Source organism: Balaenoptera acutorostrata, chromosome 1, assembly GCF_949987535.1.
Source record: "Balaenoptera acutorostrata chromosome 1, mBalAcu1.1, whole genome shotgun sequence".
Classification (NCBI taxonomy): Eukaryota; Metazoa; Chordata; class Mammalia; order Artiodactyla; family Balaenopteridae; genus Balaenoptera; species Balaenoptera acutorostrata.
In genome coordinates this window covers 197,144,578-197,159,308 of record NC_080064.1, presented here as the reverse complement: position 1 = coordinate 197,159,308, position 14,731 = coordinate 197,144,578, and the positions used below count along the sequence as shown (strand labels likewise).

At 61.6% G+C, this 14,731-nt stretch overlaps 1 protein-coding gene across 1 annotated transcript in view; it reads right to left on the bottom strand.

The window, feature by feature from the left end:
• Window positions 1–2,506: 2,506 nt before the first annotated feature.
• Window positions 2,507–14,731, bottom strand: part of PKP1 (plakophilin 1) — a 44,689-nt gene continuing 32,464 nt past the window's right edge. Inside the window, exons 7-14 of the mRNA XM_007167245.2 lie at window positions 14,330–14,444; window positions 13,125–13,280; window positions 12,232–12,408; window positions 10,955–11,108; window positions 10,491–10,677; window positions 9,904–9,988; window positions 7,128–7,234; window positions 2,507–5,943 (exon numbers count right to left, since the gene is read on the bottom strand). Of these exons, the coding sequence (XP_007167307.2) occupies window positions 7,160–7,234; window positions 9,904–9,988; window positions 10,491–10,677; window positions 10,955–11,108; window positions 12,232–12,408; window positions 13,125–13,280; window positions 14,330–14,444 (949 nt within the window). The 3' untranslated portion in view covers window positions 2,507–5,943; window positions 7,128–7,159. The remainder of the gene's footprint in view (window positions 5,944–7,127; window positions 7,235–9,903; window positions 9,989–10,490; window positions 10,678–10,954; window positions 11,109–12,231; window positions 12,409–13,124; window positions 13,281–14,329; window positions 14,445–14,731) is intronic.

Here is a 14,731-nt window from a genome sequence, read left to right as displayed (position 1 = left end):
AACTTCAGGCCCCAGAATGCAGGGGTGAGAGGCTGGGGAGGTCCAGAACAACACACTAGGCTCAGCGGGGGTCCCCTTGGTCATGGAGACCCAGGTGAAGTTTTCTTTCTGAGAGAGGTGCAGAGGGTGGGATTTTAATGGCCTTAAAAGTGGAAAGGGTGGCATTTATGGCCCAGAGATTCAGAACCACTTGATAAATGCCAAAGTGCTTTTTTATTAATTCACCAGTCATGAAACTTCCGAATGGTTGGCTAAAGGGCATGAAGTCCTTTCTTACATGGGGTCCCTGTTGATCCACCCTCAGGGGGCTCGTCGGCATTGACGTGCGTCCCCGAGAGGGCTGACATGCTGGTCGGTGACATTAGTCCTCTGCTGAGCCAGTGGCAGTTTCCGAAGGATGACCAGTTAGGCTGGGGGACGCTGGCTGGGGTCATTGAGGCCTATTTTGCCCCGTGGCCTCGCTCTCATTAGCCCCATATTCTAACCAAGCTAACCGGCCGGCACCAGATGGGGTGATCTTCACAGTATTTCTGGGATCTGATCTTCCAAGGATCAGGACTTTCTCTTCACCAGCACGTCGGCCCAGCAGCCCTGGCGCCAGACGTGAGATCCTAGGAGGCCTCAGGCAGCACGAGCGCCCGAATCACTGAAGCTTGAATGACACACAGCGGAGCCCCCGTGTCCGGCCGTTCACGGGGTCCTCAGCTCTGACACTGGGATGTCCCCGTGGGCTGGGCCCCGGGAGGCCGGGTCCCGCCCCGCTTGTGTCGCGGCCGTGCCGTGTGGCTCTGGGCCAGCCTCCCTGGGCCTGTTTCCTCGTCTATGAAGTGGGCGTTAGTGCCCTGAGCTCTGCCTGCCTCACCAGGGGAAGAAAACGAACACCCTAAGGCTTTGCAAGGTAACAGGGTTATTTTGTGGTCCCTCAAGTAAAAAGCCTGTGGCTAGGATGAATAAGTTCCGTTCACTCTTTCTCTGGGGGTGCTGGGCGGCAGAACGCCCTGTGTGCTAAGAGGTGATGAGTGAGGCCTGCAGGGTCTCCAGGGCAGCCTGGGCTCTAGGAAGAAACGGCGTCACTGCTCGGGGCGGACGGGCTGTGGGCAACCTGGACCTGGGGTCTGGGAGACTCAGGCTCAGGACTCAGGAGACCCCTCCTCACAGTTCAGGCTCGCAGCGGCTCCTGGCGCCCCCGCTCTGCGCTCCCTCTGCCCTGGGACCCCCGAGGCCTCCCACTCCCATCTGCAAATCCTCTGAGGGGCCAGAAGGGGCTGCGCCCTCTTGACCAGGGACGGCTAGATCACGTCCCTTCAGCACCTGTACACGCTAAATGCACCACTGACCATACAGGTCGGAGTTCTTTACCGTCAGTTATACTTTCTCTGTCACCACATCACCTTTGGGGACGACTGGGCAGGGAGACAACGAATCCACACGTGGTTTCCACGTTCGTAAACGCTGGACGTGAGGACGGTGGGGACGGAACATTGTATTTTGCATTGTAGGGTCGTCGCGAAAGGGCTGCTTCACGGCAGTGACCGTGACTCGGATCAGCAGGGGACGAGCCCCAAGAACATTAGCTGCGGGGAGGGCAGAAGGGTGTTCCGACTCCGTTTATAAGAAGCGCAGGTCAGTCAGGACAGGGGCTGACCTGGAGAGCAGGACAGGCACAAGCGGGGCCTGAGGGCCACTGGGAGCCGGTCACTTTCTGTTCCTGATCTGGGGGCTGGCGCTCTGCGCTCGGCTGGCAGAGATTCAGAGCCGCCCGCGCTGAAGCCGTGCGCTTTCCTGTGCGTACGCTCTGGTTAAGTGACAGCTTACCAATTCAACGCTTATTGATTTTTTTTTTCTAATTAAGCAGCCATTTTTTAAAAAAATAATTAATTTATTTTTGGGTGCGTTGGGTCTTCGTTGCTGTGCGCAGGCTTTCTCTAGTTGCGGCGAGCGGGGGCTACTCTTCGTTGCGGTACGCGGGCTTATTGCAGTGGCTTCTCTTGTTATGGAGCACGGGCTCTAGGTGCGCGGGCTTCAGTAGTTGTGGCTCGCGGGCTCAAGAGCACAGGCTCAGTAGTTGTGGCGCATGGGCTTAGTAGCTCCTTGGCATGTGGGATCTTCCCAGACCAGGGCTTGAACCCGTGTCCCCTGCATTGGCTGGAGGATTCTTTTTTTTTTTTTTTTTTTTAAACATCTTTATTGAAGTATAATTGCTTCACAATGGTGTGTTAGTTTCTGCTTTATAACAAAGTGAATCAGCTACACATATACACACGTTCCCATATCTCCTCCCTCCCGCATCTCCCTCCCTCCCACCCTCCCCATCTCACCCCTCTAGGTGGTCACAAAGCACCGAGCTGATCTCCCTGTGCTATGCGGCTGCTTCCCACTAGTTATCTATTTTACATTTGATAGTGTATATATGTCCATGACACTCTCTCACCCTGTCACATCTCACCCCTCCCCCTCCCCATATCCTCAAGTCCATTCTCTAGTAGGTCTGTGTCTTTATTCCCATCTTGCCACTAGGTTCTTCATGACCTTTTTTTTCCCCTTAGATTCCATATATATGTGTTAGCATACTGTATTTGTTTTTCTCTTTCTGACTTACTTCACTCTGTATGACAGACTCTAACTCCATCCACCTCATTACAAATACCGGCTGGAGGATTCTTAACCACTGCGGCACCAGTGAAGTCCAAATGCTTATTGATTTTGAATCTGCAGTTTGATCTCACATTTTGGAGGCCCCAGACCTGGTGTATCAACAATCTGGGCCACAGATAGGCCGTCTTTCTCCCGCTAGGCTGAGGCAGAGCCCTCCTCCCTGGCCTTCCTGACCGTCACCAACTGAGGGATGACCCAGAGGTCAGGGCCATGGGCTCTACAGAGAGGTCACTGCCCTCCCAGGCTGAGAAGGGTCCTTTCCAGCCTCCTCCATCTGGAAGCCCACAGCCATACGTCTGACCACCACTTGGGAGCTTATGCCCTGTGACTTAGAAAGTTCCATGTGCCTGTCGTGTCTCTTACGAGCCTCTTGAGGCAGGGGGCCCCAGCCTGTCCTGCAGGACCCAGGGAGAATATGCTTTCAGTAAACGCGCGAGCTCCTTCTATAGCCCTGAAGCTCACGTCCCCCAGGTGCCTGCCTGGACACGTTCCCCTGGGGGTGGCTTTCCCTTTACGAGCTGTGGGACATTGGGCTTGTCTATCCCCTCCCTAAGCCCCGCGTGACTTATCTGTAAGGTTAGGGCGGCCACACCAGTGTCCTGGAGATGAGGACGGAATGTGGGACTCGGAGCGGGTGCTGCCCCCCCATGGTGACCCCAGTCCTTGCCTGGCGCAGGGTCAGTGAGGGGGAATCCCTCGAGGAAGTGAGAAGCCCCTCGGTCCTCAGCAGCTCCCCCAGTAATCCACTGCTCGAAAATGTTCAAAGAAAGGCCAGCAATTTATTGATTTCCTGTATTTCCAAAAAAAGCAAGTGCATAGTGTACCCCCCAGGGAAACGGGCCTGGCCAGCACTTGGTTCCTCCGCAAACTTGGAGCGGGGTGGGACGGGCTGCAGAGCGCCCCACCCTCCCTCCCTGCCCATCCAGAGCCCCTTCCTCACTGTCCCAGCTGCCCCCGCCTCAGCCAGGCTCCAGGGTGGATGGGAGCAGCTCCGCCTCTGCGTCCCGGGACCAGCTGGGTCTGCGCTGCTAGGCCGGCCCCGCTGCACTGGCTGCTGGTGGCCAGTGTGACCAGGTCTGTGTTAAGCGCAGGAGGCCCTGGGTCGGGGCAGCGACAGGGAGGACAGGGTCCTCCCCCACTCGGCGTTGGACTGTCCTGTTCCGGGTGTTGAGCCCGGCGGCGCACGGCCGACGTGTACTTCACATCCTGAGCTGGGCCTCAGCAGACCCCGTGCTCCTTCTGTAGGAAATTTATCCACAGGCCCCTCCAAGGTCTGCCTCTTCCAAAGTGACAGGCCCAGCTGGCTGGCCTCAGAAGTCATGAGAGAGGTGACCAAAACCAGGCCCGGCCTGACTGTCCACCTGGCCCACGGGGGTCTGAAAAGCTGCCCATCCCCAGTGCAGAAGCCGGGCCCCGGCTCCTCACCCTGCGGGGGAAGGAAAGCCGAGGGAAGGGGCACCTCCAAAGGGTCATCGGCTAGTTCCCTCTTGCCCTGACTGGACGGTCCTCTCACACTGGGGACGCCTAAAGCCAGGGACCCCAGGGCCCCTCTTTCCTCCAGGAGAACGTGAGACAGGGGTGTGGCCTCTCCGTTCACTGATGTATCCAGAGTTCTTACAACACTGCCTGGCTCTGCACGTGTTTCTTTGAGGAACCAGTTCCTCTGGGCCCTGAGGGCTGGCAGAGGGGACAGTCTACTGGGACCAGCTCCCCACGGGCCCTGAGAGAGAGGCAAGCCGCCACCACGCGGGGCAGGGAGGACGCAGCACAGACCCAGCAGCGGAGCACGCCTGGCTGCGGGGCCCGTCATCTCGGGTCTGTTGCCCACCCCTCCCCAGTCCCGTCCTGCTGCCACATCTCTCATCAGGAGGGTCCTCAGTGCAGAGGCTCTGACTGCTGGGGTGAGCGGCGGGGCTGGACGGGGCGTGGGGGGAACTCCAGGCGGGGAGGAGGGAGGAGGGAGGACCAGAGCGCCAGCTCCCCTTGATCACCACCAGTGCCGCTCGGCGGGGACGCTGTGTCCTGCCCTGTCCTACAGTGCAGACCAAGGACCATTTACACAGCCCTTCTCCGGAGGCCCCTCCTCTACTTCTCATCTGAAATGCACAGGCGCCTGGGGTCTGGGGTGGCCAGTGTCCCTGGGGGGCCTCTTATCACATGCCCTGCGGTTTGCACAAAGTACAGACAGAGGGCTGGGGTCGGGGAAGAAGCGAGCGGCCTCTGGCTGGGACGGGGGCGGCTCCCCTTCCTGGTCTATCCAAATTCCCTTCCTGCAAGTCTCCTGGGACCCAAAACACTCCCTCGCTTGGATCTTGGCAGGCGCACTGGGCAGGACCTTCCTGGCTGACTCCCTGCCCAGCCCAGCCTGCCCCTCCGCTGGGAATACGAGGACCAAGCTGCCATTCCCTGCACAGCTCCTGGGCTTTGAGCACCGTTCTGCCTTCTTTCTCCTGCAACAAGTGGATTCCAAGCCCCCGGAAGACAGGAGCTCCCCAGGCTGAGACTGCTCTGACGGGTACGCAGCCCGCGACAGTGGCCAGCCCCCTCTCTGGCACCTACCCTCGGGACAGCCCTCACACAGCAAAGCCGGTGTGCCCGTCCCGGCCCATCTTGCAGACGGCCCCGTGGCACCGCGGGCTGGGCCACACAAGTGTACAACTACATCTTCCCAGGAGATACACCAAAGCCCACCAACCTCCCTTCCTGCAGAGCTGCCTCTTAGCGGGGGTTGAGCCCCCGGGCCCAGGTACTCCCCACCGCGCCCCTCCCCCTGCAGCGGTCCCCGTGGGCCTGGCGCTGGCGTGGCCCCTGCCCTGGCACACACAGCTCAGGACGACGGGGATGCTAAACCCAAAGCACACAGCGTCCGCGCCCGTGAGAGCGGGTCCCTCCACCACCGCGAGCTGCAGTCCGGCAGCTCACACAGCTCTTTGCAGTTTGAGGTCCTGCTTTCAGCACATGCACACGCACGCGTGCGCGGCAATACACACACACACACACACACACACACACACACACTATACACATGTATATGTACCGTTTCTCGGCAAAAGAAGTATTGACATCAGACGTAAGCTCCCTTAACTCAAGAAAGTCCCCCCAACCCTCCCCAACCCCCATTGCCTGTCAGTTCCCCCAAGGAAAAAAAAAAAGAATCTAAAAGTATTTTTGTCGTCCACGGCGTCCCGGATTGCTCTCAGCTGTGGTTAAACCTTTCCCAATACTGTGCAGCTGGACAGAATACCCCTCCAGCAAGGCCCAAGTCTTCTCAGCTGGATCGTATCACGTCTGCAAAAGGACAAGGCCTCTAGTGAGTGCCCACAGGGGGAGAGCCACGCCGCCGGTCTCGCCAGGGCTGTCCCCCTCTCACCACGTCCGCACAGATGCGCCCAGGCCTGAGCCCGGGGTCAGGGTCACCCTCGACACATTCATAGGTCGCTCCTGTTGGGTCAGAGCTGCCCCCCACCCCGGGGGCCAGCGCAGCACCGAACGCCGTGACTGCGCGCGTCAGGCATCTGCTGGTTTTGGTCTCCTCTCCTTTCCTGTCCTCATATTGTTGGAGCCCATTTGCCAGGAGTGGGTGTCTGAGGTCTAAGGGAACCTTCATCTGGACTGAAGTTATAGCCCCTCCCCCACCAGGACCCTCCCCGGGTGCTGGGATTGGGGTCCTGGCGATAGCCGGGGCACTAGGAAGTCCCCTTCAGCTCAGAAGACCCTGTCCTCACCCCTGGCTCTTTGCAGATGGCTCTACCCCAGGGCTGCCTCTGCCGACCCTCGAGGGTTGACGAGGTCTGGTTTGAGCATCTAAGCGTGGTCCTGGGCTCATCTGCATCAGAATCACTTTGGATGCTTGTTTAACAATGTATTTTCCTGGACCCCACTCCGGAGCCGCTGAGTCGGAACTGCTGGGGCTGGGACCAGGAGTGTGCAGTTTAGCAAGCGCCCCAGGTGAGTCTAATGAAGGCTAAGGCTCATGAGCCTTTGTCACAGATACTGGATCTGAGGCTTTGGTCCCTAGAATCATCAGCTGGAAACAAGCCTGTCCACGCTAGGCATGCTGCAGAGACTGGAAGGTGGATTATAAAAAGGAGAAGAAGGTGAGCTGTAGAAGCCCAAACCCAAAACGACACATGGTGTCACTGCAGGGGCGTCGTTCACACTGCAGTCCACGTGAATGGTACCACCTGGGCCGTGCAGCGTGCAACGCACACGGCTGCACCCGGCAGCTCTGCCCAGACCTCTGGCCTGTCGGTGCTACCAGGACATTGCACACCCCTAACGTCCTGTGTGGGATGGTCACCGGCCGGGCAGTCTACACGGCTGTCCTCACAGACAGCCTCACCGTGCGTCAGCTGGACTGAAGGATGCTTCTGCATCCCTGGGGAGCACCGCCCGGCTCCCTTCTCCGGGACTGGCTGAGGCCGCGGTAGGGGTCCTGGGGCGCCCCCTGCCCTGGATGGGCCGCCTCTTACCTGCAAGCCGAACTTGCTTGGGCAGCCTCTGCTTAGAATCGGGAGGTGAAGCTCCGGAGGCTGCTGGTCCCAGCTAAGGTTCCCAGCATGTTCCGATCCAAACCTTGCTGTGGACGAGAAGCACCAGGTACGGGAAACATCACCGGACGGACCAGTGTGGGCATCCACGCGGTCAGGGGCTGCCCCCAAGCATCCCTGAGCTCGCGCCAAGCTCTCTGGACACACTCTGCACGTGTGTCGGGGCTAAAGCCGGCCTGATTAAACGTGTGACCAAGCATGAGGTCACTGACACTCACGAGTGAGTGAGATGCGTCTGGCCTTCCGCACAGTGGAACATCCTACTTGCCATCACAGAAATCTGAATCAAGGCGTGAGGGTTTAGCTAGTGCTTGTCGCTCTAGAAACAGAGCAGCCACCGAAATCAGATTAGAAAAATCGTCTGTTTCTTCCTCTGACTGGCCCCGCTTTTTAAAAAAATAAATCCCGACAAGAGTTCTTGGCAGGGAGGTCATGCCCGGCAGGGCAGAAGGGTCATGGGCTCTGTCTACCTGTGTGTTCTGCCACCTCCGGCCTCACCAGCCCCGAGTGCTTGCTGAGCAGAGACTGAATCTTCCTCCTGTATATCTCATAGCAGACAGCAGGTGCTCAGTAAATACTCTGGAGTGATTGAGGACGGCCCTTGAGAAGGGGCGCCTGGCTTCAGCCCTGGCCTCTGAGAGCCTCGTCGGCGCTCACCGACCAGTGGGGGCGCAGGGGCCCAAGGCAGGCGGTTCAAAGCCCCGGTCCCACCTGGTCTGGGCATGGACCACGTGATCATCCCCACCCCACCCCCACCCCCGTCCCCTGCAGGTTTGCAGGCTCTCTCCTGCCAAGCTTGGCGGGATGTGGTGGAAGGTCCCAGGAGAGACGAGTCCTGGGTCCGAGCCCCGCTGTCCTCCAACTGGCCAAGTCAAGGCTAACTCCGGGGCCCCGTCTCCCTGGTCTGCAGGAGGGACCAAGCCCATGGCGGCCTCACTGGGGATGCAACAACCCCGTGCAGATGGCTGAGCACTGAAGCACCAGCCCAGTCCCTTTGGGGCTGTGGTCAAAGCTGGCTCCGACTGCACGGCCCAGGAGAGCCTAACGAGGGGACTCTCTGTGTGTCCCGGGCGGGTGCCGCCTCCCTATCTGGGTGAGCCCAACCTTCGGGCCACCTCGGAGCAGCTGGAGGAAGCGCTCCCTGGTCCTCTCACCCACCTCCCCTCCACTAGGCCTTCCTGGCAGCTGTCACATGGCCAAGCCCACCTGCCCAAAAGAGCAGGACAAGGGCCAACACCGGCAGTGGCTTCACACGGCCCCGGCCACCCTTGACCACGGTGGCCCCACGGCCCCGTCTGTCTCCCCACTGCGCTGGAGGAAGAGCCGTCCTCCTCCTGCCCAGGGGGCCGTCCTCCCATCCCCTCCCCTGCCTGGTCAGGCAGTTCCTGACCCTCCAAGACCCTGTCACCACCCCCCACCCCCCGCCTTCCTCCTCCTCCTCCTCCTTCACTTTTCCTGCAGAAATGTCATTAAACAGGCAGCTTTTTACCCATTCTTTTGTCTCCCTTCCCTCTGGCCAAACTGAGGTGATCAGGTCCCCTCCCAGCTCCCCGCCCTCCCCCCTGCAGTGGGCCCCATGGGGTTCCCCCTCCCCCCTTTGACAGCTGTGCCCTAGAGTCACCAGAGACTTCTGGATCCCCAGATCCAGGCCCTTCCTGTTCCCATCTCCTTGTCCATCAGGAGCCCCGGGAACCGCTGCCTGCCCCCCCCCCCCAGCAATTCCTCCTCCCTTCCTGCCCCCTCTCCCCTCGGCCCCCAGGGAGGGTCTTCTCCCTGCTTCCGCCTTTGTCCCCCAAGACTTTTCTGCAGACGTGCTGCCCGTGCCCGTGGCTTCTCCCACGTGGACACGCAGCTGTCTGCACGCAGCCTGGCCTCTCTCCCCAGGCCCCGCACGCAGACCCCAGACTCCACCTCTCCATCAGGGTTCCCCTCCCTCCTCCCTCAAAAGCCCCTGACCCTCCCCCCCTTCCCTGGCTGATCCGTTTCTAAACATAAACACAGGGTCTCCAGCCGGAAGCCCGAGCTTCGGTAGCCCGACCCGCCGGTTTCCTCTGCCCCTGCCCTTCTCGTCCACCCTCACCGCTGCTGACACCTCGGTCTAAAGAGCGGCTGCCCCCGAGATGGGAAAGGAGGTCAGGCAGCATGAAGGGCTCCTACAGAACTGGACCTGACCGTGCGGCTGGGGAGGGGGGAGGTGTTGGGGACAGAGGGGCAAGGTTGCCACCGGACAAATCCAGCAGCCTGGTCTCGTGTCCACTCCGCCCTGCAGAGTGCATGAAAGGAGCCTTCCTAGGGCTGGTTTCAGCATGTAACCCTCTCCTCCAAACCCTCAATGGCTCCCCAGCGCCAAAAGCAAACCCTTTAGTCTAAACTTGATGGGGTCTCGTCATGCAGCCCAAACCCGCCTTCCCAGCCAGCGTGCACACGTGCCCCAAGGGCGTGACGTGACTTTGGCCCGCCTGCTTCTCAGTTCGTTCCCAGAAGACGCCCCGCTCCCAGGCCTCTGCGACACTTCCTGGGCTTCCTCTGCCCTCCACTCCCTCAGCACCTTCTCAGGCCCTGGGCTGAGATGTGTCAGCGCCCGGATCCCAGTCACCGAGGGGCCGGCCTCTCCCTCCCTGAGCCGCACGGACCCGAGTCAGTGCCGGGAAGGAGCGGGAAAGCCTCGCCGGCAGGGGTGAAAGGTGTGGGCCCTTACCTGTCTGAGGACCCCCTGCAGCTCCCTGTTGGACCTCATGTCAGCCAGGAGGAGTCGGGCGGCCTCCGTAGCCTTGGGGGAGGCACTGCACGGGTGGAAGTTCATCAGGGGTGAGACTCCAGCAACTTGAGGATGAACGAACACCCCCTTCCGTCCCCCCCTCACCTCCTCGTGGGGCGGCCCCTGGGTGCCTGAGAGCGCAGCCCCACTGGGGGTCACTCTACACAGCGGGCACAACCCCAGGCCCCTTCCCGCCTAGAGGTACCCGGGACTCTCTTTGGGGCCCCGGTCCCATCCCCTGGCCTTGTCCTCGGAGGAGGGAGGCCCGTGGGTGAGAGAGGCTGGGTCTGCCGCTCCGTGCCTCCTGCTGGCCCACGAGGACTCAGTGTCCCTCGGTCCCCTGGCCGGGAAGCGTGCTGCCCGAGGCCTGGATGTTACAGCTCAGCTTCTGAACTTCCCTCCTGGTCAGCCTCCCCGCCACCCCCACGCTGCACCGCACGGCTCCCCGGTACCACTCGGCCTGCTCAGGCTGCAGTACTGCTGCCCCGCGGGGCCGGGAGGGGACGGAGGGGCCCCAACCTGCCCACCTGCTGCGACACAGGTTGACGACGTTGCTGATCATGCCGCTGGAGAAGTGCTGCTTGGCCATCCCCGGCAGCGACGCCATCAGGTTCCTCACGGTGTAGCAGGACGAGGACAGGATGTCCTCCGAGTTGCTGGTGTGGCCGGTATGGCTGGTGAGGAGTCTGGTCACCTCTGGGAACACTTGGTTCCCTGGGAGAGAAAGGAGGGGAGGGCACGGGGTCAGGTGACCGAGGGCTCCCATGGGGCCCCAGGCCTGGCGGCTCCAACCCAGGGCTTGGGACCGTAGGGGACCTCGCACACCTGTGTCCCATCCTCAGGTGACCTGCCCCTTCCTGTGCCCGAGCCTCTCTTGGGCCAGCTCCCCCCCACCCCAGGGAACGGTCAGAGGGTAACCTTTCGGTAGGCTCTGGAAAGCGGGGGTCCCTCTCGAGGGGGTGGGGGCTGGCCTGAGCCACGCGGAGCTCACCCATCACCCTGTGCAGCGCGGGGTGGCGGGACATGTTGCTCAGGAGGGAAGCTCCGGACCGCACCACATCTGAGTTGCCCGACTGCAGGAGGTTGGCGATGTGAGGCAGGCCCTTCTCCTTCAGCCCAATCAGCTGGCTCATGCTGCTGGACATCTGAGAGAAGGGACGGACGAGTGAGGCCTTGGCTGGGCTCCCCAGGCCGCCCGGCAGGCCGGAGAGGGCCAGTTACCCCAAACCGAGAGACCTCAGAACTTTCTCTCTTCCATGTTGGAAGCAGAGACAGACACACATTTGCTCCCACCTGGGTGACTGCAGAACAAAGCCCCGGGCAGACATGCACCTGCACCTCACCCGGGGCAGCCTGGAGCCCAGGGAAGAAGGGAAGTCTCCGGTCCCTCATTCACGGTGGGAGGGGCCCCAGAGTCAACTTCCAGATTGAGCCAGTGCCAGCGGCTGCCGCTCCGCCTGCCTCACCCTTCCCGGCACTAACTGCTCACGTGAAGCCTCTGATCGAGGGCACCTGTCACCTGAGGAAGTGCCCACCATCCTCTGCCAACCTCCTTGCCTTCTGTGGAGTCAGTGCGTACTTGAGTCAAGGATGGATAAGAGCGGGCCTGTGCCTCGTGGAGATGCAATCCAGGTCGGCCCATCCGGGCCGCTGGCAGCAAAGCCATCCTGGCCGTAACCTGGTCCAGGCTGGTGTGGGGTTCTCGAAGACCCCCGGCCTATCCCCTCACAGTGGGGGTTCCTCCTTTACCCTCAACTCACCCTTGTCCTCCTTCCGCCCGCCCCCTGCTGTCCTGAGCAAACAGGAGGGCGGGGTGGCTGCAGACGTGCCTCCCAGGGCCCCACCCAGCCCTGCCTGTGGCCTCAAAACCTCTCCCGATCCTGTCACATCTTCCTCTGGACCTGCCCACACCCCAGACCCTCTATTTCCACCCGTCAGTTCAGCAAAGAGGAGACTCCTCTCCTACCACAAACACGCCCTTCATCCTGTCCCCCATCCCAGGCACAGCCCGAGGCGAGCCCAGGGCCGGACACCAGGAGGCAGATTCTGCGGCACAGACAGAATCCAGGAGAGCTGGGTTCCACAGCCCCTGTCCTCCACCTGGGCGTTCCCAGGGGCTGAGGATGTTCCCTCCACACGTCCCCAGTGCCTGGCCCAGAGCCTACGCATGCCAGACCCTTGACTCAGGCAGGCCCCGGTTCACGGGGACGCGGAGAGCTGAGCCCGGACTGCGGGTGGAGAGAGAGGCGCGGGGCGGGGGGCGCTCACCAGCCCCTTGCTGGCGGTCAGGTTTTGCAGGGCGCCGGCGCAGGCCTCCAGGGTGGCGTCCTTCTTGCTCTTGCCCATGAGGTTCAGGTAGGTGCGGATGGCGTTCGAGTGGTACAGCCAGCTGCTGCCCTTGGGGTTGGGCTCTTCCTCAGGAAGGGGGCAGTTGTAGTTGTCGTTCTGGGGACAAGAAGCGAGTCGAGAGGAGCCGAACCCACGCATTCCGCTCCCCCAGCCTCAAGGTCATGGTCCCCAGATGAGCAAGCGCCCGCTGCCCCCTCCTCTGTGCACTGCAGCTGCTCCCCGGTGGGGGAGGGGCAACTGTGCCCTCTGCCGTCTCCACGGGGCACACAGCATCCTCAGTGCCCCAGGCCAGCTCTGCCCCCACCTCCCAGCTATGAGGCTGCTGTGGGTCTCACGCCCTGACGCCTCCACCCCTCCCAGAGTCACAGCCTGAGCTTGACCCTCCCTGGGCCGACAAGGGTGGTCCGGGGCCTGGCTTCCACCGCCGGCACGGTGACGGCAGCCGTCCTCCCTCCGCAGCAGCCCCCCGCTTCTGGGGAGACCTGGGGGGCTCAGGGGGCGGTGAGAACCAGGCTGCCCCCAATCTTCAGGGGTGAGATGAAGAGGGGGAGACTTTACTAGTCACACAGCAAGAGACACGAGGCCTGCAAACAGGGGGCTGGAGCTCTTGGCCTCTGGGGGTCTGAGCAGCCCCCACATCCCAAGCACACACACCCCCAGTGTCATAAGATGCCAAGGTCGGGCAGGGGTCCATCCCCGGGGACTGGTCTCAGGCTCCAGCAGGGCAGAGAGGTGGGGTGGACGAGGCGGTGGGATCCGGGGGACTCAGCGGGAGCAGACGGACAGACGCACGGACAGACACGCACGCTCACCATCATCCTGTCGTTCTTGTTGCTGAAGCAGCCAGTGGAGGACTTCTCGGTGTAGGCGTTGCGGGCGTCGTACTCCAGCTGGCGGTAGGGGGTGGACACCTCGGAGTCCAGGCGGTAGGAGAGGTTGTGCAGGATGCACATGCAGTTCTCCACAGACTGGGGGCCGAGCAGAGACGGCGCTGAGCCTCTGCTCAGCCCCCGAACGCCTGGCTCAGTCCCTGCTGCCACAGCCCCTCCAACGAGAGGGCGGGCCCCTCGGGCTGCCCTGGGCCGGCACAGACCCCGCCACGGTCCAAGAAGTTCCCAGTGGCAGCTGCTCCCAGATCTTTGCTGCTTTCCTTCCGTAAACCCTCCCGGCTCGGGGGTGAGGCAGCAGATCTGCCCTCCTGATGTCCAGCCCTGCTGGGGTTTGGGAGCCCCTGACTTCCAGGGCCCGGGGTCACCCAGGTGGAGGGGGTGTTCCACCCAGAGCAGAAGATCACGGTGCTGCTGGGGCCAGTCTGAGCAGTCAAGTGACAGGCTGTCTCCTGAAGCCGGTTGTCACTTCCAGGGGAGGGAGCAGGAGACAAAATCCCTCCCCAGGGAAACCGTGTGCAGGACCCAGGGGCCGTGACGCCTGGCCAGTCCCCTGGGGACGGCTCACCAGTCTCCGTCCTGCTGTGCGGAAGGACCTCAGCCTCCAGTTTATCTTCCTGCCCTGATTTCCCCTTTCTGTCTGTCTGGGCAGGTGTCCAGAGTCCTGGGGGGTGGCAGGGCGGCTCCACCAGGGCCTTTGGGGGCGGCAGCGGACGCTCACAGAGAGCTCACCCTGAGCCAGGAGTTCTCTTCGTGTTTTGCTTATTAACTGAGTCCCTAGAACAACCCCCGAGGTAGATACGATGTGAACTGAGGAACAGAGAGATGAGGGAAGTGTCACAGTCACAAAGCCTCTAAGTGCGGGAGAGGACCTGCCCCTGTAACCACTGCTCGGCCGCCACCCGCCAGGGAAGGGTCGAGGTGCTCAGCCTCCAGACGTCCCCTCTGCTGGCCAGGCTCTGGGTCCCTTCTGGCCACCAGGCCACGCCTTAAAGGCTCCCAGGAGTGCAGACCTGCTCTGTGGAATCTGGGAGAGAAAAGTACCAGGACCTGGAGTCCCAGGCCGCCCTCACTGACTGGAGACAGAGAGAAGTCTGGGTTCAGGGGTGCCACCTGGGGGCGACGCTCACCTTGTCGTCATAGCAGCTGGCCGCCACGCAGTTCTGGACATAGGCCATGAGGGAGTCAATGAGACCCGTGTAGCTGCGCATGGTCTGGCGCCCCGTGTCCACGGAGCTCAGGTTCCTGGTGGAGGACATGGGGTGGGTGGGGAGGGGTGGGGGGGGGACAGGTGGGAGAGGAGGAGATGCAGGGGGGGGAGGGGAGGGGGGGAGAAGAGGAAAGGAACAAGCGGGAAACAGAAATGAGGACCAAGGAAGGAAAGAGAAATCGTTCAGCCAATCCTGCTCAGTCCTGGCTGAGGCTGGGAAGGGGTCTCACTGGAACTCGGCTCTTTTCACCCTTCTTGCCCACCTGGTTCCCCAGGCCTGTAACTTTTATGTGTCCAGGGCTCCGGTGCCGCTGGCAGCCCA